This window comes from Manacus candei, unplaced genomic scaffold (genome assembly GCF_025592945.1).
Source record: "Manacus candei isolate 608988 ecotype Guabito, Panama unplaced genomic scaffold, ASM2559294v1 h1tg000017l, whole genome shotgun sequence".
Taxonomy (NCBI): Eukaryota; Metazoa; Chordata; class Aves; order Passeriformes; family Pipridae; genus Manacus; species Manacus candei.
In genome coordinates, this window is record NW_026138065.1 from 20,027,145 (window position 1) to 20,053,002 (window position 25,858).

Genomic DNA, 25,858 nt, shown 5'->3' on the forward strand with positions numbered 1-25,858 from the left:
CTTCCTCTGTGGCAGGGCACAACCAAAAAGGCTGTGACTGTGCTTCTCAGAATGCTTTTTGGGCAAAACTACAATGCCATGTCCTTCATCAGAGAGGTATAGCAGAACACAGGAATATCAGAATGACCATCCAGTCAACCTGTCTGTAGTTTTCCTTCTGAGAGAGGCCTATAGCAATGTTTGGGGGAAGTAGTGTAAGCAACAACACAGATTTGCTTGTCCACAGCTTCTGTCAAGGAGTAGCTTAAGCCCTGTGCTATAGGCTGCATCTAAACCACTGTGGTTTACTAACCCTCTGTACTCACACAGTCCCCTTTTGGAACCACTCATCTGTCTGATCACCAGAGTGTGCCAAGCAATGCAATCCATGCTTCAGTAATACTTCGTGTGGGGAAAAAAAATGTTCCCCTTTGTTAAAGGGGATACATGCATACTTTGCATGTATGATGCTTAGCAGAGGGAGTCTTGAGTCACCTGGGACCATCTGATGATATTAAGGTGTTCTAGTACCCAGGATCAGATATGGAATCAATGGAGTGACTCAAAAATACCTGGTGACAAAACATCCATTTTGTCACTTATATCTTCTCATTGTGTGGTAATATTGGTTAATGTAAGACGTGCTTGGAAGCACGTTGATGATTTCAAGCTTGTATCTGTAAATCATGTAGCTTCAGAGAATTTCAGACCTTTGCAATTGCTTAATCTTGGTTATTTAAAACCTTGTATCTTGAGATCTGTTTGTAGAGGTAGCAAGATGGAAGATGGGCAGTTGTATTTGTAGCCTGTAGAGAGAGGATGGGTTTTTTTGCTTAGATCAAGTACCTTTACCATTCTTGCCTTCCTCCTTTGATACGCACACATTAGAGTAGGGCAGAGGAGCAGCTGTTGCGTTTGGCTAGATGCAAACAGGTTATATTTCAGGAGATCTTTAATTAAAGACAACAAGTACAAATCAGTTGGTTTATATTCCACAGCTTTGCTTTTATTCTCCAAGGTTCCATGATGAAATATATAAACAGTGCAATGTCAGCAGACAGGTATTTCCCGCAGAGCTTACTCCAGTTCCCTGTGGCGTGACAGCTGCCTGAACTATGTGCCGACATGGGTGAGGAGACTCACCTCCTGCACTGCACACCTCTGCTGGCTGCCACAGCCTCCAGACAAGGCCCATCTGTAGAAGCCCCAGAAGCAGGGCTGCCCAGCCTCCCTCAGGTGAGTAGTGCCTCTGAGAAGTGTTAGCCCTTGGAAGCCCAGCAGTGCAACTGAGCTGCTGCTGTTACTTATTAGAATGTGTAGCAAGTCTAGGACTGCTTTTTGCTGGGTGTGACAGTGTCCTTTGGGCAGCACAATGCTATCAGCAGTGGGCCAACAGCAATGCTCTGAGCTGATACCAAAATCCTTGCTCAGTTCCGAGAGAATCTTTGAGGATTTAGAATGATTCTTGTTCAGTTCACTTTTGTACGTTAATGATGATGTGCTGCTAGTTCACTTTTTATTCTTCTTAAAGAATTAAGACGCTGGACTAGCTCTAGGGAGGTGCTAAGAACAGATCAGAGGGTCCCATTAGGGCTGTGTAAAAATGTTTTGTTTCGTTTTTCTACACTAGTAGGTTGTGCAGCCCAGGAGGAGCAGAGCTGTAGAGTCAGACAGTTATCAGTGATGACCTGATGTTCACTCTACATAAGTTTTGTGAGGGTTTATTTCAGACCACCATTAGTGCAGCTTTATGGAGCTGTGAGCCACCTGGATCATTTGGGTTAGCTTCAGCCAAAAGCAATCTTGTTTGCCCACTGTGTGTGCCCAGTGCCATGGACCATAGCACAGTAGGTGGGGACAGTTAGGAGTTTCGTGCTCCTGATTTGAACTGAGATGCTAATTTAGCCACACAGAAATATGGAATTAGGACAAGGCAAACATGAGTGGGTAGTTGTTGCTACATGCTGTGACCGAAGGCTCTTTTATGGTTCGGTCTCCAGCATTCCTAAGGAAAAGGAGCACCACAAGCAGAGTGCAACAGTCGTGCATCCAAACCACTTCTCCAGCTCTGCTTCAGTACCTGCTGCTGCACACACAGTGCAGAAGGTCACAGTCAGTCTCCAAACAGCTGGCCACAGGTGAACGTGGTAGTACTTCTGTCCCTTTAAGAGTACTACATAACATAGAGTGAGATTAGAACTCTCATAGCTTGGTATCCGAATATCCCTTTGCCATCAGATCACACAGTGTAACCTGCAGAAACAGTACAGGGAGAATGATACTGTTTAAAAGTTTGGATTACATTTTGTTGTGGAATTAGAAATGCTGGGTAAGTTGAAACAAAACCGCTGTCACAAGCACTGCCACAGTCTGGCCTCCGTAACATGCAGGATTTTCACCAAAGATCAGATTTGTCTCCCTTGGCTGGCTCTTGCAGGAGAATGGTGTCTGCTAGCTGGAAGTTGTTAATGAAGGGCACAGCGTGATCACAGGCTGCTGTGATAGTGTGAACACCCTTCGGGTGATTCCTTGTCTTTGTACATTGGTGTAGGGAAGTTAGTTACTCCTGATTTTCCTTAAGAAAGAGTGAGCACACTGTTGACACTGTAGCGTAACAAAGAGCTTTATGTCAGTGTGTCAAAATGTCCCATGTCTCCCAGCAGTCCATCAAACATCACATCAATACAGTCAATACTGAAAGTGTCAAATAGAACATAAGTGCAAATAAAATGACTGCAGCGCTGTAGCAGGAAATTCATGAACTCATCTCGGCCTTCAGTAGCATACGGTGGCTTGCAAATATATAAAAAAAAAAATGGCTGACTTTTTTCCAAACAAGAATTTTTCTGAAAATTGTGGTGATCCCTTGCTAGAGATCCTACATCTTCTAGACAGCTAAGGCTATGCTAAGTATCTCAAGCCTTTGTTTTTACTTCATATACACAATCACATTACTTCACAAGAACATATGGCTGAAAAACACTAAGCTGATTGTCGGAAGGCTTTAAACTCTCCCTCACTGACCTAGAGTTGAAATAGCTTGTCCCAAAGTGGATGCTGTATTTGGAAGCCCCAAGGTGAGCTTCTGCTGTCTGTCTCTAGGAGGGTTGCTGGCAGCAGTGTTTACCAAGGGACAAGAAACTACAGCCTGGTGCTAGTAAGAAAGCCTTGTCTTCAATCTTACATAGCCCAGAGGGGAGAGAGGAAGAGCCAGAATCTCACAGTCTTAGAGAGCTCTTAAGGGTTTGATCTTATTCTGCCTTCCCCCATCTCTGGAAGAAACCACACATTTCTACTCTAGGATAGATCTCATGCACTGGAATTCTTCCCAGAGTTGGCACGGCTTCAAAGGGTTTTCTCTTGGCCATAGAACCCACATGCTGTTGCAAAGATCCCCAGGGAAAAGAGCTGGAAACAGACAAAAGAACAACAAAGCTACAGGGTCCTCCAGGAGGCTGTACCCCACTGGGATGATTCCCCAAAAGCCAGTCATACAGGCAAATCCCTCTCTTACTTCCCCATCTTCCATTGGTCACCACAAAGCATCCTAGCCCTTGGGTTCTCTTCAGGACCCATGACTTTCACAGTGTGCTGTCCTGTTTCCTTTGCTGGTGAGAACTCTTCCTACAGATGCTGACTTAGGGCCCTAGCAGCTTTTCCTTAATGGCATTTTCCTGGTTCTTCAAGCTCTCAGCAGAACGTTCATCTGCCAGAGCCCTGCAGACACTCACAGCAGCAAGCTGTTCAAATGATCTCACCTGTTGCTACTGTACAAAGAGCCCTGGGAATGAATGCTGAGTCCCTTCATCCTTCTCTGTACAGGAATACTCTCCTTCAGTACTCTTTCAGGCTTGGCCATAAACATTAATTTCAACCTACTGATTTATTACTGGTGTGTGGGGTGGAGCACTGACCTTAGCAACAGAACTCTGAGGACCCACAACAGCATTTGACACAGCTCCGAGGTATCCACCTGTATATCTACATAGCAGGTGGTTCAATTTCTGTCTACTCTGCAGGTGCAAGGTTCATGGGGTTCTGCCTGCACAAAAGAGAAAATACCGAAGAAACCTGAACATGCATAAACTGGTTGTTGTGGAATAATATTGGTCTTTAATCTCAAAAAGCTTGGGTCTCTTTCTACTCGGGTTGGATTGTGAACTGTCAGCAAAAAGTGGATCAAGAGCAGTGCTGAGGTTACCTGTGAAGTTTGTTGTAGCACTGAGGAAGGCTATTAGTTGGAAAAGGAAGTTCAGTTCCAAATCAGATACTAGCTTTACCTCACAAGCCTGATCCTGCAAGCCTCACTCATTTAAGTGGCTGTCTTGCTTTCAGCAAGATTGGTCCAGGCAGCAGCTCTCAGTGGCTCGAGCCAAAAGTTTTTATAGATAACTACATCCAGGCTGGAGGGGAAAGGGAAAAGACAGACATAGCAAAACTAATTCATTTTCCACAAAAGAGCAGTAATAAAAATGAGATAGTAAGTGAGCCTTGCCCTTAAGGTTACTGAATAGCTACTAAATTAAAGGAAAGGCTACCATGTTTGGTAATAAATTGTATCATCCGCTGCAGGCATCAGCTGCAGTTACTATGGACACAGCTTCCAAGACAGAGATAGGCAGGAAGAGAGAGCTGGAACAAAGAAGGAACAGTAGAGCTAAAAAAGGGTTAGGTGGGATTTTGGAAGATTGCTGTCTAAAAACCTTATTCAGTATAGAGTCAGAAATCCTTGGTGTGCCGAAATTCTGGCATGCTCCAAACCCTTCTGGTGGGCTGGGTGCCCCGTTCCACATCCTCGGAGATGGTCTTGATATCACTGATGAACGGGGAAATCCTGGACCGAGATTTAAATGTTGCTAAGGAGAGGCTGGTTCTGTTCTTTGTGTTCCATTGCCTGGCAAGCTTCTTGGCTTCTTCCTCCTCTTTGATCTTCTCAGCAGCTTCCTGCAGGACAGACCGGAAGAGCCGGGATACTTCCTGTGCTTCTGGTTCATATTCAGCAACAACTTGCCGGAATCTGAAAGCACAGTCAAGGCACAGCTTTGATTAAAAACATCAATTTACGGATTGCTGCCAAATCCCTGTGCTAGGCTTGGAACTCGCACTTTCCTGCTAAATGGGACTTTCTGGACTGAAGGGAACAACAACAGGGAGGGGCCATATGAAGATATACTCAAGGTCTCTAAAATCACAAGCAAGCCATGGAATGTAAGGAAGCAATGAATCACCGTTTCTTATAAGCACAAAAGATAGTTGGGAGAACCAAACAAAGCTAGAAGGCAAGTTTGAAACAGAAGGAAGTGCTCTTTCACATAATACCTATTAAACCAGAACTCAGTGCTATCAATAGCTAAGAAACAAAATTATTAGACAAGTTTATGGAAAATGTCCCCATCAGCACTGATTAAATATGATTGTCCAAATGCAAATCCTTGCTCGAGTAGTCCCTTAACTGCAGCTTACCAGAAGCTGAGGGTAGACCAGGGAAAGGCCCACTAGACTTCCCCTTTTTCCAGTGCTTCTTCCCCATACCATTACCCAATGGCCATTAGACAAACAAAAATCCAGTAAAACTCTTCTTTGTTTGGTAGTCTTTCAATATCTAACGTTCAGTGAAGTGGTATTTCATCTTCCAATGGATTTCTGTAAGATAATGAACTGGCTCAGTTCATTATCAGCATGATGTTGTATCTAATTAGATAACTGTGAATTACTTCAGTGCCTTTTTTGAGATTTACTAAGCTAGCTTAATACCAAGGAAGTGAAAAGAATCACCACTGTTTATTTTGCAGGTGAGGAAGATGAGATGCAGAGCAGGATAGTTTTCATGAAGCCACTGAGTGGGCCACTGGCCAGGCAATGAAGAGAGCATGCCATTGCTGACACTTCGTTGGGTGACTTGGTCCCCAGCCTGGAGAGTGAGGGATCCACTCCCTAGGCTCACACAGCAGTCATGTAGATATGCTAATTGTTCTGTAACAGTATGTATTTATGACAGAGGATAATGTGGGTACTCTTCTAATAAATGTTCACTTCTTACTATAAAAATTACACCTACAAGCAGACAGAGAGCTGAACTATTACTTCATTAGAATGCAGGTATTTGTACTTCATGGAAGCTAAAGTGTATAAGGTCAGTAAGCATTCTGATATTTTTCTGCAACAGAACTTAACAAGGATGGAAAACAGTAGGGCTGTATTTAAATAAGCCTAATACATCAGAAGCAGGTAGAAGAAGATATTGACTCTTGGTTTTTTGGTAAGGCTTAGGAATGTAACAGGGAGTTTAGCACATAGAGCATTGCACTACTTAATGGTGTGCCAAAGGGTACCCAAGATAATAAGGACAGAAAGAAAGCCAGAGAGAAACCAAAAAGACTTTTTGTGCATTTATGTATTTTGACTCTTACTGCTGAGGCCTGTTATTGGACATATATCTTGACATCATGCTGTATCCCAAATAGTTCAGTGCCTTTCTCTCCCAGCAGGTACTGTCAGCTACATGTCCAGCTGTGGAGACACCAGCCAGTATTGCTTCCTGAGGGAACTCGGTGTCAGCAGAAGTCACCAGCCCCTTCCAGCATTAAGCTATTTCAGTTGCTTTGGATGAATTCTTAGTCTCCCTCCCCTCACCAAAACCTTTTAAACTTTGAACATTTGGGTGCAAAAAGCCTCTGAGGCACTGTAGTTCATAGTGGTACATAAGTACTTACACAGTGATGCCAAACAGCCTGTAAAAGCAAGAGACTAGGTCTTGCTGAGGGTAAGCACACAACAGTGGTAACAGGGATTTGCTGCACATTGCAAACATCCTCTCTGCCTTTTGAGGAGGCACTTCAGTTGTGTTATCAAAGAGCCTAAAATGCAGTTTTCACAATAAATATATTTTTCCTTTTATCCTATTTGAAGTATAGACAGATAAGTGCATGGAAGCCCAAGTCTTTACAACATTATTATTATTATTATACCAGGGAAAGCACCTTCAAAGGATTTTTATTGCAGAGGTGAACTAAATGAGTCAGTCCATCATTTTATCTCCATGTGTATTTTAAAGAGAGGTGCTGTCATGTTTTATGTCTGTATATATCAGTACATTCTCCTTTTTTCTGTTGACAATTGTGTACCCAAAAGGCCCCATCACTGCCTCTGGTTTTAGAGGTTGTGTGTCATACTGCTGGATTGTGGCTCCGGAGCAGGTGGCAGCATGTGTCAGGCTATTACTGGACCAGTGACTGGCTCTGGGAACAAGAGAGGAAATGGGTGGGTTGATAGCAGAGAGCTCTAATGCTTATGCCTTGTGTTGCTAATAACACTCCCAACCAATTTAGCTGAAATAGTTTTCTAGAACCAGAGTAACTTTCCACCTTCACAGCTATCTGCCTGTTTGCACTCTTCTTAGCTAGGACAGCAAGAATAGTTTTGTGAACTCTGCTGTTAAGATTTACCTCTGACTTATCAGGACCAACATCAAAACTACTTCATATGGATTTAAGCAGGTCTAAGAAACAAAGAGAAAGCAATCCAAAAGGTTGTCTGCTAGTCACCCAATGAAAAGCCACTCACATTCTGATGAAGAAGGGAAAGGGGAGCCTTTTCTGTCCCCTAATAAGATGAAGTACTTTATCCTTTTATTAATGCTCACCTAACTTCAGTACTGGCACGTTTGTATAAGGGGCAGCCTGTGTAGGAAGTCCAAAAGGTGTGCACAGCACAGATATTTCTCAGCGGAAAAGATGGACAGGCTATCAGGGCTGAGGTGTAGCTAAACCAGTCTGTGTATCAGAGGACAGATGATGTTTGCTGCAGACACCTACACATAACCAAAGCCATCTTACCCACTTATCAATGAAAGCCAGCTGGTGTGCTGGATGATCCATCAATCTGCTCTCTGCACAGAACACCCAATGTATAAACACAGCAAAACCACTGGAATCAAGGGATATGGGCTTTCACCTTGGCAAACAAACTCCACTCAAAGCTGCTCAGTGGAATTTAGCACACAAAATTGCACAAGGCTCACTTATCTTCTAGCACAGGTTAACACCCTTATGCTTTTGCATGGAACCGTTTCAAACTAGGCAACTGCACGACCATATCTAGAAATGCCTCAACAGGGTTTCCTTATTCATCATGAAAGCATTACCTATCTATCTATCTTGTGACACAAGCTGTGAGACTGCTGGTGGCCTGTAAGACATTATGCAAGTCACGCAGACATGACTGTCAACAAAACTCACCTTGAACCAGCACGGAGGCCTGGGGCAGATCTATAGGCATAAATAGGGATGAGCACATTCCCCAGTCCAGGCAGCGTTTTAATCACAATTGAAACAAATTTGTTTTTCAAATTGTGACCCTTCTGTCTCTTAAAGATTTTAAGAATCTGGCTGCACTTGGCTCGTACTGGCACTGCTTTTTTAAAGCGCTGTCACCTGCCTATGTTATTCTGTAGGTCCCCAGTACGGAGGGTTCCCTAAGTACAGCCTGAACTTTAAAGACCTGTTAAATCCAGTGGCAGTCCATGGACTTAAACAATATGCTTATAGTTCAGTATATTCCTGAGTGCCTGGCTGAATTGGGACCTCTAAGTGGATTTAGTAATTCAAAGAAAATGTGGGGTGCTTAGTGCTAATAATTAGCTGCTGACTCCTGAATTTTGAACAGGAATTCTGGTTATAGTGTAACACTGTGAACAGCTTTGCTAGAGAAGGCTCCTTGACTCCTAAAGAATTATGGCATTCACACTAATTGCAACACTTATATCACGTCACCTCAAACTTAAGCTCATAATTGTAAATAAATCCATTTTTGATTTTAGTCATTTGTCTTCAAGCATACTAGGAAAGCCGCTTCAGCTATACACAAACCTTAGAAAATTACACTCCTTAGCCTGTGGTATTAATAACAACCTGGGTCACCAAAATACAGGTTTACATTTCAATATTAGTGGGGTTTTTTTGTTTCCCTCTGGGCAGAGAAGAACAAAAACCCACTGTTTCACTTTTGCTGACACCAAAAGAAATTAAAGAGACCTTCACTAACTCTGATTAGGGCTAAAGCTCTGAGTTAAGATGGAAAAAATCTAGAGTTTTGTATTGGTAACCTACTTGTTACCTACTAGTCTACTTGTTCAGTTTAACCATGGCAGTCAGGTGCCAAAGGCCTCACTGTCATTTCCTTCAAATGGCTCCAGGATTTAATTTTAAATAGTCAGTGATCTCCAACCCAGTAACCTAAAGCTAAGTTACTCCTGAATGCAATAGCTTTATTTGCATGAGGTGAATCAGAGTCTCCAGATGTCTGATGGTATTTGCAGTGTATTTGAATCCTTCCAGAATTCCAACAGACTCAGAGGTTTCTATTGACCTGAAATACAAAATTAGCAAAGTGGATGTGAAAAAAAACCCTTTCATTTGTGAAGGGCTCCTTTCCAGCCTCTTCCACATTTAAAGAAACACATTTATAGAAATTTTACCTCTCAGTAGATGAGACTGTAGCCACAGAAAAGGACAATTTGGATATCATTTAGACCTTTGGAGAATGAAGTGACATCTCTGACAACCCATACAAAAATTTTTTGTTCTAGCTTTGACTCTGAGCTCAGTCTCACAAAGGAGACCTTGCATGACACAAACAAAACAAACTGCAGTCTTGCAAGTTGCCTGCTACTTGTGTTATTTAAGTATTGCATGTTTGCCAAGTACATCAAAAAGGACTTCAGCTCTTCAAATGCCTAAAAGGGAAGGGAAAGGATCAAGCTTACTATTTCAGTCAGAACCAAGGACTTCAGTAGGGTACACACTCTGCATTTCAATTTCCAAGTGCAAGCTCATTGATGGGGTTTTTTTGTGGAAGATTTTTCTAGAAGTTGCTGCATATTACGAAGTCATAGAGTATTCAAGAGGAAACAGCAGTGGTGCAATGATCTTGTTATTAAACTACTTCACTGGAAATGTAAAGGTTCCCGTTGAATTGCTATTATACTCATCTTGTGGAATTTTAGGGAAGTTACTAAAATCTCTAGCTTCTCACTTTCTGAGAAGAGCATTTGTCCAATTTTGTCTGTCTTTCAATTAAATTGCATGCTCCTTCTTTCTCCTGTACATTTTCAGCTCCTAACATGGCAAGCCCCATTCTTTTTCTTTGTTTCCATGTCAGCAATGAGGATTTCTTGGAATCACAGAGCTCTCGGTTAGAAGGTTATAAAAGACGAGGGATCAACTGTTTACATTTCCAACACAAGATGAAAGGATTATTGAATAAAACTAGGACATATGAGTTAAAGACAAGCAAAACACAGTTTTTTACAGCAGAATTGTAGTTCAGGAGTGGATCTCTTCCACAGGGTGCCACAAATGCTAAAAGTTTACTTGTGTTCAAAAAGAGAAGAGCCCCCACAGCCTAAACAAACTACTGAAAGAAAAAGTCACATCAGCCAATTATGGACCAAAAGTCCACTTCTGGCTCCAAAAGTCTCCCAGTTACAAGGCACAGTTAGTTGGATGCTGTATATAAGGTATCGTAATTGCCTGTACCGTTGGATTTGCTTGCCTTGTTCTTTACTATTTTCCTTACACTGATGCTACTGGCCACTCTCACACACAGTCTGCACATCAGACCATTCAGACCTTTGACCCAATCCAGTTCCACCGTTTTTGTGGCTATGATTTTTCCCTTCTCAGTTGTGGAATTGAACCAACCAAAGTAATGGAAGCCTCATTTTGTTATGTGGCTCTACGAACCACGCAAACTCTGTAGTAGGAACAAAAACATGCCACTTCTTGAATCATACTGCAATACAACTTATGATAGCCTACAATAGCAATTTGTAAGAATTTTAAGAGGATGGTTTTAGCCTTTTTCAATCATGCCCACATAGAGCCCACCAGCATTGCTGAGTATGTTTATCTACTGCCAGCAGTATGCTGAATCCTGAACAGTGAACAACACTACAAGCTGCACTGAAATCACACATCATGCATGATCTGTTTCAGTTAAAATAAAAATTAAAAAATAGCAGAGCAAGTTGTATGTGGCTCAGCTTAATACTTTTCCGAAGGAGATGATGAACCTTGGGACCTCCCATCTCCAGCAGCTGAAGCTTGCTCTCATGGAAATAACCTGTTTGCCAGACAGGCCCCGCTCAGTGACCCTTGGGATGGTGAAAATAACTGAACCCCAAGGGATTTGGAGTGGCTTGTTTACAGCATAGCTTGGAGTTATACAAATACAAGGGAGGTGCTGCCCAGCAAACTTTTAGTGGAGAGAACTTGGCCACTGAGCGATCTCTGATTCTGACACCATGGCCCTCTTTTCAACAAAGGCCTGCACCGGCTTGCTTCTAAGGTTCAGCCCCAGGGCTAGAGAGGTAGCTTTGGCATCCTTTCCTGGCTACTCCAGTGCTTTTACAGTTGTAGTTCAAGCACTGTAGATTCATTTTTTCAAAGGAAAACAGGTGTCAGCGTATGTAGTGAGGGACTGCAGAGTGCTGAGACCCCCCCTTGTATATGGCCTGCAAGGACTGACTTCTAATCCCAAATGAAGAACATGTTGGAACAGGGGAATTTGATTATAAAGGCCCGTTTCACAACTTTGCTTTGGCTAAGGTGGGCTTCAGAGTCACTATTTGTCACTTGCACTGTGCTAAATGCAAGTAAGGGTTTAACTTACAACAGCCACCTCAAAAGAAAAAGAGCCACACCCCTCCCTTCCAGTTTGGATGCTAAGGCAGAATTAGGTGAGTTTCTAAAGACATTTCCATGAAAGGTCACTCAGCTGGCAAGCAGCAATCCTATGTCTAGCACTTGAAAGGCTCAACAGCAAGTCCTGTTCACATCCACACTGCAGAAGTCAGAAGCACCACTTAGCTGTTCAATCCAACCTCATGCCCCACCTGCATCCCACTCCATGTCAAGGGTGTGGAGGGGGCAGAGGAGGGAGACACAAGTCCCTCCTTTCTCTGGGAATACCTGGCTCACAGGCTGAAAAAAAATAATAGCACCTTTTGGCTAGTTTGGACACTGAGGACAAGTGCCTCAATAGACCTGCTGGACAGCCTAAATCAAGGAATGAAGGCTCCAGTGAGAGTGGATAAACACCAAAGGAGTTATTCAGAGACTGTGGAATCTTCACCCTTGGGTATATTCAACAGTGGACAGGACAAGGCCCTGAGCAACCTGATCTAACTTTGAAGTTGGCCCTACTCTGAGTAGGAGGTCAAAGTACGTACCTCCAGAGGTCTCTCTCAACCTCAATTTCTCCAAGATTCTAAAGTCTGAAGCAAAAGCCATCACAATACTGAAATGGTGACTTTTCATCAGACAAGATAAAGCTGCTCTGACTGTTCAGGAGCATAAAATACTCAAGCCAGTCTCAGGGGGAGATGGCATTTAGTAACTTGGAGGAAATAATGTCGTGTTAAACTGACTTAAAACATTAGATTTCCCTTCTTCCACAAAGACACTGTCCCAACAGAACTTATCATACAGGATGCCAAGTTTTGGTTCTGTTGGTCCTGGCAACTCTCATTCCCTCTTTGCATATCATCTGGAGGAAAAGGGGAAAGGAAAGGTCTGTATCATCACATCTTTTACTGTACCTGACTATGACAGGCCCACAGTAGGAAGGATGTATTTTGGCACACATATCCTCCAGCTGCAGCCGCTCTCCTGGGCTGATATCATAGTTGTGCTTTGGATAGCTGACCAGCCAGCCGTAGTCCACCCCAGTCTTGATCTTGCGATATTCATTCTCCCGCTCTCGCTGCTGCTTCTCTGCCTGCTTGATCTGCCAGCTCAGCTCCATCATCAGCGTTTCAACCACCATTTCTGTGGGGTTCCTCTGGGAAATGCGGCTTGGGGGCTCATTCCACCTGAACCAGGATGCCAATGACATAGTGCTCTGTGTGTCTTCACTGGGAGTGGGTTGAGGGTAGGGAAGGAGAGAAAAAGAACAGTGCCATCGTCAACAACCTCAGCTGAGAACATGCTGCCCCACATACCCCCCCAGTCTGTTGTTCACCTAAAATTGCTACTGGATTAGCCACTTGGAAATAATTGGTGCTGGGCACCTTGAGAAATCTCACCCACAGCAGCCAACTTATGCAGAGGGTGAGACAAAGGGTGAAGAGGCACCATCCCCTTAACTTCCACTCACCGTGTAATTAAAATGAGTCATGGTTCTTACACCTTAAGTCAGGTTACAAGGATACTTTGCTCCCTCCAGGCTAGGCTGGGAAAGCCTTCCCCTGCCCACAGACAAGAGCTGGGGCTAGGGCTTGCCTGTCTGTACCCTTATGGGAGGGCACAAGCTTGCAGCAACCCTACATGTGAAAAATCAATGCATGGAGCCAAAGTATTGCTGGGAGGTACATTCTAGCCAGGAGATCCTTAGGGAGGAGGCAGGATGGGTGACCCGTATGGTGGGTTGACCCCAGTGTCCACCAAGACCCCACCAAAGCTGCTTTATCACTCCTCAGCTAGACAGGGGAGACAGGCTTGTGAGCTGAGAAAAGGACAGGGAGAGATCACTCAGCAATTACTGTCATGTGCAAAACAGACTCAGCTTGGGTAAATTAGTTTATTACAAATCAAATCACAGTAAGATAATGAGAAATAAAATGAAACCTTAAAATACCTTCCTCCCACCCCTTTCTTATTCTTGGGCTCTACTTTACTCATGAAGTCTCTACCTCCCCCCATCCAACAGCATAGGGGAATGGGGAGTGGGGGTTGCTGTCAGTTCCCCATGTGTTGTTTCTGCAGCTCCTTCCTCCTCAGGGGGTGGCTCCTCACATGCTTCCCCTGCTCCAGCATGGGTTTCCTCCCATGAAAGAGAGTTCTCCATGAATTTCTCCAATGTGAGTCCTCCCCACAGGCTACAATTCTTCATGAACTGCTCCAGTGTGTGTCCCTTCCACAGGGTGCAGTCCTTTAGGAACTGACTGCTCCAGCATGGTTGACCCCCCAGTCAACAGTCCTCTATCAAACCTGCTCCAGTGGGGGCTCCTCTCTCCATGAGGCCACAGGTCCTGCCAGAAGCCTGCTCCAGCGTGGGCTTCTCACAGGGTCACAGCCTCCTTTGGGCATCCCCCTGCTCTGGTGTGTGGTCCCCCAGGGGCTGCAGGTGGATATCAGCTCCACCGTGGACCTCCATGCTCTGGAGGGGCACAGCTGCCTCACCATGGCCTTCCCCTTCTCTGGTGCCTGGAGCACCTCCTCCACCTCCTTCTGTGCTGACCTTGGGGTCTGCAGAGCTGTTGCATTCCCATATTCTTACTCTTGTCTCCTAGCTGCTATTGCTCTTTTTTTCTCCTCTGCTTCTTAAATCTGTTATCCCAGAGGTGCTCCCACCTGGACTGATGGGCTCAGCCTTGGCTAGTGGTGGGTGCACCTTGGAGCCTGGCTTTGGCTTTGTTGGACATAGGAGAAGCTTCTCACAGAAGCTGTTGCTGTAGCCTCCCCCCTGCCCCAGAACCTTGCCACTCCCACCAAACACACCTGGGTAGGTTTGCTGCTGTAACATAAGCAGCAGAGCTCACCCATATTGGGTAGTACCCACAGGAGCATTAGCTACAAGGCCAGAAAGAGCTTTAACCATTATTTAGCAAATATGTTGTTGAATGCAGGGGAGGCTACACCACCTTCTATAGACTGAAGTCCAACTATCTGCTTTACTGCAAGAGCATTCCTTCAGCACTACCATCAGTGCCAAGGGAACTGAGGCTGGTCTGAGATGGAAGTACAAGCAATACCAAGGTTTAAACTGTTATTAATTCTAAGTAAGAGGTTTCTACCTCTGGGGCATTACCCAGCACTTAGATCAAATTGCATCAATCAGCTCAGAAAAAGATGGAATTAACTCCCCACCCAGCCAGTCCCTTCATGTTGTCCCTTCAGGAGGACAATGGATGGAACAAAGTTATTACCTATTGTACTTGTATTTAAACACAATGGAATCCAAAGCAGGCACTAGGGACCTGAACAGGAGCAAAACAGCATCTGTTTCTTCACACAGTGCGCTTACGTGCCTTGTTGCTCCCTTCCATTCGCCCCTAGGGAGAAGGGGTGGCACAAACAATGATTGCAGCTGGGATTACAGAAAGGCTACTCCTGGCAGCAGCCCAATCAGGGCATGGCGTCAAAAGTTAGCATGAGGGCAACGGATTAAAGAGTCTGATTCTGCAGGGCCTGAGCAAATCCTCATTATTGAGACACACACACACAAAGGCAGACCTAAAATGGAGAAAAATATGCTTTTGATTTAAGTTTTCACACTGGGGTCTAGGGCCTTTAGTGACAATGCAAATCACCAGAAGTTCATAACTACACGATACTCCCACTAGAGCTGAGAGCCACGAGCTCCCAGACTCCTTGGATGAGAAATGATCAGTAGGGTTCTGCCCTCAATGTGAGGAAAAGTTGCTTTCATGCCTTTATCACTTGTCGTAATGTAGCCTTGTTCTCTTTCAAAAATGTTCATACCATATAAATACATCACATCATTAAAGAAAAATGCTCCAAAAACCTGGATAGTCTGTACAATGCCCAAGTCTGAAATTATTTCAGGGTCTAACGCTTAGGCTTTTCCAGAATCAGGAAGTTTGCCAAACTGCACCAAAGGACTAGTTTCCCTAATCCTATATCCTACTTCTCCCAGCAAGCAATAGCAGTTTCTTCAGAAGAAAGACATGAAAGGGCTGAAAACTTCAACAGGTCACAGATGTAGCTACCTTGGTGTGTAAGGCTGCAGGTGCCCTCCTGAGACTATGTAAACATTAACACCTTTGCTACTTTGCAGCGCTTATACATGAGAGATCGCTGTAACTGGCTTTGCCCTGGAGCATCAGCTATGATTATCCTTATGACAGCAGTCACAGTCAGCAGCTGCTGGAAGTAATCCTGCTCCTGTCTCATTTCTGTGCTCTGGAGGAGGAGGAGCAGCAGGTCCTTTCATTTGTTTTTATCACCAGGGTGACTCCAGTTAACAGCTCTCAAATCACCACACAGTGCTCTGGCTATCTGCCGCTGACTTACTTGTCCAAGACACATGAACGAACTCAGGTTGGAACTGATATGCTGACAGCTTCAGCTCCATGATCCCACCATTCCAACATGAACCTGGATCTTGCTGCATGGGGGCCTCCACTCACCATTATTCATTAATAAGGGTGGAGATCTTTAAAACTGAAGACCTTTTCCTCGGTCTCATCACCCCTTGTATATAGCATAAGTGAGCCCTGCTAACAAAGTTGAGGAGCATAACAGGCCACAAGCTGTTGTAAATAATTTAAAGTCTCCTGTTCCTTTTCAGCTTCTGTGACAACAGCAATATTTTGTAAGCTTTTACAGGTACCTGACCAATTAAAGTACCATTATTATTTCCATTTGTGCCTTCATGTGATGAAGGTGAGCATGCCCTTCTCTATTTTACCAGCAAAGTGGTAGCTTACTTTGGGCTTATTCTGGCTATGACCTGGTCTCGCATTGATTTAACTCTGTTGACTTCAGGGACATTAGGGGGCAATCAGTACAAATGTGAAGCTGAAGAATGCCCTTCCAGCTATTCCTAGCTCACCAGCTGTTTCATTAGAAGAGGAGCAAGAGGGGAAATTATTTGGCAGACTGGGAAAGAGAGCAAGGAGACTTGGGGTCTAATTTGACATCCCTGGCTTTCACATGATTCTGGGCTGTTCTTACTGCCTTTATGTGTTTTTTTTCTCATAGGTCTGTCTCAAAGCAAGGCATTCTGCATGAGAACCATTTCACCTAGCACTAGTACTGCAGAAGATAAACAGAAAAATATTTTGCATACCTTGTCTGAGCAAGGCCTGCTGAACCTGAGCCTTGCCCAGTCACAGAGCTTTCATAAAGTAGAGGTAACAGGCAGATTTGCTTTTGGTGTGGGAACATGAATGCCACAGACTCTGAATGGGACTTCCACTTGTCTGACATTAAAAAATCTGCTTCCACAGGAGAAGATATAAAGGAAGGAAAGCACTCACCTGCAGCTGAAATGGTCTCTTTTCAAATGAAGGAAAATCCCCTGCAAGCATTTCATGCACACTGGCAGCTTGTGCTGGCTGTTCCTAAGGGAGTCTTGTTTGTATGAGATTGTTTCCGTCCCCATCTCTCATCCATCATCTCCTCTCTTTGAGAGCTGGCAAGTGGCCATCTCTATTTAGCAGGCTCAACAAGCCACCACTCTACCCACTACTGCCCTTTGCAGCCTGCAGAAAACACTGTGGGCTCCATTAATTGTGGCTGCTGTTTTTAAATTAAAGTTTACAGGCAGGCTAATCATTAACTGACTCAAAATGGCTTTCCTATTTGGAAAAACTGGAAGGACTGTCAGCAGGATATGGACAACTAAAGGAAGGTAGAAGTTACAGCCTGACCATCTTAATGGGGAAAAGGACAAATTTACACTTTGCAAGCAACCACATTAAAATTATTTTTAAAAAGAGATATTGTCCCAGCTGAATACACATCTTTTTGTTGTACAATTAGTCCATTTCCTGATTCCTTGTAAGAGGCTATCCTGGGAGGTGACACAATCCAGTTGATAAATTCCTCTGGTGTTATTTAAACAAAATTTCAAAGGGGTTTATGTGTGTTCCACTCCAGAAACAGATCTGGGTTTCAAGACTTTGGTCTTATTGACCCTAGACCTTTGCCTAGAAGACAAGCCTTCCCCTCACACTGTTGATTGCAAGTCTGACCAAGCACCTCACCGAGTTAAGCACATATTTACCTTGGCTATGTTGAGGTCTGGAATATCTTACTTTCTCTCACACCCTCTGGAGGGTTGCTTCAAATATTAATGATTGTTAGTAAGTCCCTCTGAGACTTTTTCAGGGAAAAGTTTCCTGTTAGCTTTGCCTTCCTTCAAAACTCCTTTTTGTTCTCTACGCTGTCAGCAATTCCTGCGTTTTTCTCCTCATGTACTTTACAGCTTTCCCATTCTTTTCTCAGGGCATGTTCTGTACAATTTCACCTTATCTTCCACTTTTTTACCTTCTCCCATATTTCCCCATGTGATTTCTTCTTGTTCCAGAGAATGCACCAAAGAATCATCAGAAATATCAACATTCACATGCCTTATCTGTTTTTTCACCTTCCTAAAACAGGAGTTCAGCCTTTCCTAGCTCTTTTTCCAACAAAGGGAGTATGTTTCCTTAACCTTCTCTCTGGCTGTTCTTTGGCCAGCTAGAGGCTGTTCATACAACCCAACAGACATCAGTCTCCTTCAGGCTCTTGTGGGCCAGATCACCACTTGCTAAGACTTGTTACAGCAGGGCTGCTTTCTGTAAAACATGAGTCAATCAGCAGGGCCTGTTTAGTGTATAGAAAATGAACTTCTGAGAATAAAAAATTCCTTTTCCATTGATCCTTTTCCTAGTTCCCAGATTGCAACGCCCTTGAGGACAAGAAAAATGTAGGCAGAGGGTGGGAAATGTGCATTTCTGGAAAAAAAATGAGAATACAGCTGGACTCTCTATAAAGGTATGTCCTTGGTTTGACAAGTCTCCTGTGGTTTGTCTTTGCCTTCACAATCTGTCAGTCCAGAAGTACTGCTGACCATCCTCAGTGACTCTCGAGAGCCTTAGAGGTGTGGTAGTTGTGTCAGAGCAGGAGGAGAAGTCTTAAGGGGCTTCAAATCTAATCCAAAGGCCAGGGATGTCAATAGAAAGATTGTCACTCAGCTGGCTATAGATAGATTCCTGGGAAATCCACTATCATCCAGTAAAAGCATACCAACAAAAGGGGCTGAGGAGCTGGGAAATGCCTTCTCTCCCTTCTTGTGGGTGGTAGTTCCTTCCTACTACAGTCAGAGAGAGCAGAATTTGTTCATGCAAGATACCCACTTAGCCTTTTTCCATACATGCCAGATCAGAGGGTAACAAACAGTGAAAATTATTTTTAAAATAAGTGGGACAAGCTCCATCCCCAAATTCTTCTCATAATTGTACTTTTTAAAAGACAAGCAGTCAAAGTGAAAAGAGATGATGTGAAACTGTGAAGCATATTAAACTTTGTTTTAAATTATTTACTTCTTTAGTAAGGTTTGGATTACTCTATCCAAGAAAGTCCAGTGTCCTTTGGATAGTGAAGGGTATCTAATATCTCCCTGGACTGCAACTCATGGGTATACTAAAGTTGATTTGGCTACACCCATCTCTGAATTCTGTACATGCTAACTGATGCAATGTTTAACAAGCTGCTCAGGCAGAAATTGTGGTCATGGCTATGCTGCTGGCCATACCTGCAGGAAGTAGCATTAAGTAGTGACAGCATCAAAGATGAATCTCAAATTCTGTTTCTCTTGGGACAAAGATATTTTAATTCTGTTCCAAAGAATCTTAGCAAATTCTAATTAAGAAACTGCTGCCAACACCTTCTCAATTTTATTTATATAGTCCACCATAGCTTTGTGAAAGAATCCCTGTTCTCTCTTCTCCACCACTTTCTGGTTTGTTCAGCCTGGAGAAGAGGAGACTGAGGGGAGACCTCACAGCAGTTTACACCTTCCTCACAAGGGGCAGCGGAGGGACAGACACTGATCTCTTCTCTCTGGAAGTGACAAGACCGGAGGGAATGGCCTGAAGTTGTGTCAGGAGAGGTTTAGTGTAGATATTAGGAAAACATTCTGCACCCAGAGGATGGTTGGGCACTGGAACAGGCTCCCCAGGGAAGTGGTCACAGCACCAAGCCTCACGGAGTTCGAGAAGCGTTTGGATGATACTCTCAGGCACATGGTGTGACTCTTGAGACTGTCCTGTGCAGAGGCCAGGAGCTGGACTTCAGTGATCCTTGGGGGTTCCTTCCAACTCAGGATATTCTATGATTCTATGATTTTTTTTTTTTTTTTGCTGTTACTTACCATTATCCTCTCCATACAGAGACTTTTACCTTATCAGAATCCTTCTGTCTTTCTTGTTTAGTGACATAGAAGTCTAAGGTGTTTACAGCTACTTACCATGCAATTGTAATCTCAGTGGAAATTATTATAACCTCAGTCTGAGATGCTACGAGGCAATTAATGCTGGAAAAGCAGTAGGTAGGGCTTTTCAATCAAGAAATTTAAAAGCAATGCAAATATAATTATATTAACACACTAGCATTCCTCATTCTGACCTGCAGAATAGAGAGAGAACTTTTGAGGACACTCAGGAGTCTGCTTATAGACCACAGCAGAGAACCTGTGTTTTGCTTTATAAGCATACTGGTTCCCTGTTGTGATGGACACAAGCTATTTCTGGACTAAAAAACCTGAAAAATCCCAGTGGTTAAAACGTATCCAGGCACATGACCCTGTTACAAGTAGCAAGGAGTTTTGAAAAAGAGAAGTGCCGGGGGTCGAGCTAAGGCTTTAAATGCTGCATTATTTATTGACAAGTCTTCATGGCTGCAGGTGTTTAAGGTTAGCAAAAAGCACCTCACAGCAGCATCCAAGAGTGAGCCAGCTGTGACAGGGCACTGTGGCAGCCAGCAGGCCCTTGCATGCCAGGTAATGCCTGTCTGCCCCTAACAGGGCAGTGCTCATGGTCTGACCTGCCTGCCACAGGCTGACAGCTCCTGCTGCTGCCCGGGTCTGCTTCCGAGGGACAAGTGCGCTCAGAAATATGTGAGAACCACGCTGCCCTTCAGCGTGTACTCTCGTTCCTGCATGCACTTTTCTCCAGCAGACTTTGCATTGTCAGCACTATAGAAACGGGCTGGCTCTGTGTCTGGTGTAATTGCCACAGAGTTACAAGTAGCTTAAGCCTTTAGTGAAGGTGAGTGACTGTAAAAATCACCACTAGGTAAACCAGACAGACAGAGAGGTAAACCAGGCAGTCAGAGAGTACCACAAGGTGCTGCAAGACAGAAACTTCTCTCACTCCTCAGCATTTATGTAGTGTGTAATACATTCTTAGAGCTTCAATCTTTTAGCAAACAAGTCTACCTGATGCATTTTACATCAGCATTTTGCTTGCAAGAGGGGTAAAGGAACAAGAATTCAGCACGAACTGCGCCCCAAGCTCAGGTGTTTTTCAATCCCTAGCCAAAACATGATGAGAAAAGGTAGCTGGTCAACTGGTACAGCTTTGTGATCTACAGTAAAGCTGCACTAATAGAAAACAGATTTGCCCTACTGAAATAAATGAAAGCTGTGTTGATTAACTCCAGATGAAAACCCAGGCTGCAGATCTTAAAGAAAGAGTGAGGAAGGGTGCAATAGCCTGGAGCTCTACTGATGGCTGGGACTCTAGAGAAGATAATCTTTGTATTAGCTGCAGAAGCAAAAGGGTGGGTGCTACTCAAATGTACTTATGAAGCAGAGTAGCATTTTACAGTTTGTCTCCTTATCAGAGCAAATGAGTTCTATTTGTTGAGAAACAGGACTATTATCATGCCAAATTCCCACTCATTCCTTAAACAATGTTTCTAGTAGCAGCCATAAAAACACTCTGTTATATACAACTTACACTAAACTGTTTTCTACACTTACAGAAGCCAGGAAGTTAAAACACACTGAATTGCTCTGTTTGCCTTACTTGTTATTAAAACTCGTATATATTGCTCAGGTCTTGCCATGATGGATCAAACACACCTTCAATTCTATATCTTGCTTTGATCTCTGTAGACTACAAAGCCAGGTTTCCAGTCAGGACAGAGGGACCTAAAGTATTCTTCACCATTCATTCAGCCATGTAAATGACAGTTCAGAAGGTAACACAGACCCATAGCCTTCCTGTTATTAAAGTTATTCAAACCACAAAAAGAAAAGGTATTGCAATAAAGCAAGTAGTGTCACAGACTGGAGCTTCTAATGCTGTCATCCACTGTAAATACTTATATCTATAGAATTACAGAAAGAGTTTGAAACTCAGATCCAAAATGATATTTCACCTCTCATCAGGTTCTCTGAAGTTTTTTTTTAATCATATATTGTGGCATAGACCAGACTAAGTGCTGTGAAAACAGTGGGTGAGGCATGCATTCTCCATCCAGACTGAGGACTAATTCTTCCGTGAAAGCAGAAGTAACTCATTGCATCATAAGGTGAGAATCCATTTTAACAGACTTCTTTACACTTCTGTCCAGTACTGAACCATAGTTACAGTATCTATCAGGAAGACAATTGACTGAAGACCCCCAAAGTCTCACTTTGGCTCGATTCACTGCAGAACTAAACCTCTAGTGAGAGTTTTCTCTGTACTGGAGAATACTAGGACCGGTGTTAAAGCTTCATCCTTGTGACAGGAGTTACTTAAAAATACTCACCGTTGTAAAATTAGCACACTAAAGAAGAAAGCTAAATTTACAGTTTGAAAACTTAAGCCTGTCTTTGTTGAGATCACTTAACAGCATTGTGAGTAGCTCTGGGAAAGCTCATGCTTTTTGCCCTGCAGTAGCTGTATGTCCCAGCTGTGGGTATAGAGAGAGCTGTCATATAAGCAGTGAACAGTGCTGTCTTGAGACAGATTTTAATTAATGTGTTAGCTTTAAGAGATATACAGTGTAGTCTATTCTTAGTTGCGCTGCCATAACTCCAGAGCTATCTGATTGATGTTAGTGCTATCTGGCTGGGTACCCCAAATACTGGACCTCCCCACTGAAGATACTTAGTAGGGCAGGTGTCTAATCTAAGATTTTAAAAGTGTCATATGCATAAGGCAGCACAAACCATGCTTTCCTCCTCAACTGCCTGTTCTTTATGTAACCAGTTACCCAGTGCTTATCCATGCAGGCAGCCGTGCCAGAGCCCAGCCTGGGAGAGCTGTCCAAGCACCCTGGCCCCCTTCCCTGCCCACCCATCCCGCCTCACCTTTGGCACCAGCGCTCCCGCTGCTTGTGCGGACAGACGGACACGGAGCGAGCGGAGAGGGTACCAGAAAGAGGACGTGGCTTGAAGTCAAGCCCTCTAAACTGGCACAGCAAGCTTAAACCCACAGTGGGGCATGGATTAGCCCTGGTGACGAGGGATAACAGCTGGGCTTACGGCAGTGCTTTTGAGCGATTAGGGCTTGGTCCAGCACTTCCACGGACACAGTCACCCGGCAAAGAGCTGGCACCTCTCGGCTTAGCCAGACTTCGGCACCTGCTTAAAAGTCCTTTCAAAACATGAAAACTTTGTGGGGTTTTCTAACCTGCAGCTGAGTCGGCACTTTGAAGAAATGAACGTACTTCACAGCACTGGGACTTTCTGAATGCGGTAAAGCGGCGTTTGCTCCCTTCGCCCCCCGGCCGTCGCCCCCCCCGGCTCGGCGCCCCAGGGCTGTCCCGGCGCTGTCCCCGGCGGAGGGCGGCGAGCACAGGAGCCCCTCGGGCTGGGCGGCCAAAACCCCACCGCCGGCACGGCGGGAGCAGGGACACCCCAACCGCGGACTCTTCGCGGCAAAGACAGCGGTCACCTCCGCTCGGCACCACCTCCGTCCCGCCGGGCACCCCGCCCGCCGCCGCCGGCAGTGTCCCCTCCTCCTCCTCCTCCTCCTCCTCCTTACCGCGGTCACCGCTCCGTCCCGGCGCTCAGGCAGGAGCGGCCGGGGCAGCGCCGCCTCGACGCCGCCGCTTCGCCCAAGTTGAGCGGAGCCGTCGCCGGCTTCTCCCTCCGCTCCCCGCCGGCTGCCCCCGCTCCCCGCCCGCGGCGCTGTTCCCATAGCGACTACGATAACCCGATTTGGTCCAGGGGCGGTGCGCTCCGACGGGGCGTCCGCCCGGCCCCAGCACCAGCCCCGGCCCCGGCCCCGAGTCGGCTTTGACCCCTCGCAGGGACTCACCTCTGTAGATTGAATTTGCACCGATAAATAACGGCGCGGTAATTGGATCTATTTGCTTTGTTTCTCGCCACGTCCTTCAGTAACAGATAAAGCTGTCCAAGGGGTTTCGGCCACAAAAGCCACAAGGGTTTCACTGGGTTTGAAGGGACGAAGGATGAGGGGTCGGCACGGGATCTGGAAGGGCACGGAGAAGGTGAAGAGGAAGAAGTTTTTTACAATGGGAATGGTGAAACACTGGCACAGATTTCCCAGCGAGGTGGTGAATGCCCCATCCCTGGAAACATTCAAAGTCAGGCTCAACAGTGCTCTGAGCAACCTGACCTACCCGACGATGTCCCTGCTTGTTCCAGGGGGGCTGGACTAGATGGTCTCAGCCACATGTGGCCAGAGTGACCTCCGTGAGCCCACAGCTTCTCATCCCGCCTCTTACAGCAGTACAAAAATGCACAGAACAATCCCCAGTGTCATTGGTCAAACCCCCATCAAATTCAAGGAGAGCCAGGCTGCGCCACAGGGTTGCTGACCTATAGCCTTGGGTAAGGAGAGCACATGGACTGCTGGCACCACTCAAGGACACGTGCAATGTAAGCACATGTGTAAAGTCAATCATGTCCCCACTGAAAAGCTTTCATGAATTATGGCCCAAATTCTGATATCTTGGTATTTATGCAGTACTCACACAGCCAGAGGACAGTGGTGCTTCAGACTACGTATGTCTGTACAGTACACACATAAATCGAAACAGGCCAGTTAAGAAATTACAGGTTAAAAGATGTCCAGTGCAGTCGAAATTAAAATGTATGAGGATGGGTTTTTTAAAGTTCATTTTATTATTAGATCAAAAATTACAGCTGGACTAACAAAGAGATTAGAAGCATTTTCTGCTCTAATTACCTGTGGAGGATTACATGTCTGTCCTGAGCTTCAACACCAGCCCAGCATACTATCCAGTTTGCAGAGATATATTTTCCAGGTTATATTTCCAATGCAGTGAATTCCTGGAAATTCCTGCCCTGAATCAGAGACAACGATGACTGGAGAATATCTTCAGGAACATTTCTTTGCAGATATATAAGCCTCACAATGGAAAAATCGTTCATCTCTCCTATACCTTATTTATCAGTTGAAGCCAAGGATTTTTATACTGTTGTACTGATATGACTTATCAGATCAGTCAGCACTCAAATCATCAGTTGCTTGGAAGCATCACTCTGGTAACATAGGTGGAGGAAAGATTTATTCAGTGGTACATTTTCCAGCACGTCGTGACAATTAACTTTCACCATACTGCAATTTGTAGTGCTGTCCATTTGAGACTGCTGTTTTCATGGTTTGTCAGATGCTTCTCTGACTCACCCCAGCACACCACTGACACTGCAGATGTTAGCTGCAGAGCCTTCATATCTCGGTGTCAAAGCCATGGACACTGGCTCTAAGGGTGGACTTCTTCAACCAGTAGCAGTCACGCTGCTGCTATCTTCTGCATGGGTCCAACCACAAGCAAAGAATCTCACTGAATCAGTGACAAAAAAGCAAATATAATACGGTAGGGTTATATATGGCCTGCTGTTTCTTGGCTTAGTTGGTGAAGTGTGACAATTAATACAATGGGGCTCACAGAGGGGACGTTGCATTTTCATAGGCTTAAAACCTTGCTTGGAAAAGTGCCACTTCCAGAGCTGTTTGCCATATTTTTTTGTAGTGCTTGTTTTCCCTCAGCAAAGCAGTTTTTCATTCACTGGGAAGATCATCTTCCTGCTGTTTACTTCAAATCCAGTCAGCCCACCCACACAGAAGTGCACTATGAGCAAAAAAAGAGAAAGTTCATTCAGTCTCTAGCAGCAGTCCCCAGCCTTTGTGAGTCTGAGGCTCATTTAAGGATAACTAGCAAAGTTGCCATGTCTTTTCTAGCACGTCTCTTTCTCTCTCCCCTCACTGTGGGGCTGTACCCTTTCTCCCTCCATATGCAATGGCTGGGTCATTGGCTGTGCCCAGTAAGGCTTAAATGCTTGGATTTGATGCCTCAGCTGCCATGGGGTGTGACCTCCCGCAAGAGGTGTGCAGAAACCACCAACTCAGAAGGTTAAAAAAATCAACTCAGAAAATAGTGTCCTG

At 44.7% G+C, this 25,858-nt stretch overlaps 1 protein-coding gene across 6 annotated transcripts; it reads right to left on the reverse strand.

Moving 5' to 3' along the window:
• Positions 1-963: 963 nt before the first annotated feature.
• On the reverse strand, positions 964-23,917 carry RD3 (RD3 regulator of GUCY2D). 6 transcript variants are annotated; one of them, XM_051783731.1, is made up of 4 exons: positions 16,982-17,458; positions 14,906-15,031; positions 12,578-12,892; positions 964-4,996 (listed from the first exon to the last, which is right to left on the reverse strand). In XM_051783731.1, exons 1-4 carry the CDS (start codon positions 17,104-17,106, stop codon positions 4,699-4,701), a joined length of 864 nt encoding a protein of 287 aa, XP_051639691.1. In that variant the 5' UTR covers positions 17,107-17,458; the 3' UTR covers positions 964-4,698. The 6 variants fall into 6 exon arrangements, with proteins under 6 accessions (XP_051639691.1, XP_051639690.1, XP_051639687.1 ...); XM_051783730.1 differs by lacking the exons at positions 14,906-15,031; positions 16,982-17,458 and adding an exon at positions 23,744-23,917; XM_051783727.1 differs by lacking the exons at positions 14,906-15,031; positions 16,982-17,458 and adding an exon at positions 23,468-23,686.
• Positions 23,918-25,858: the final 1,941 nt, after the last annotated feature.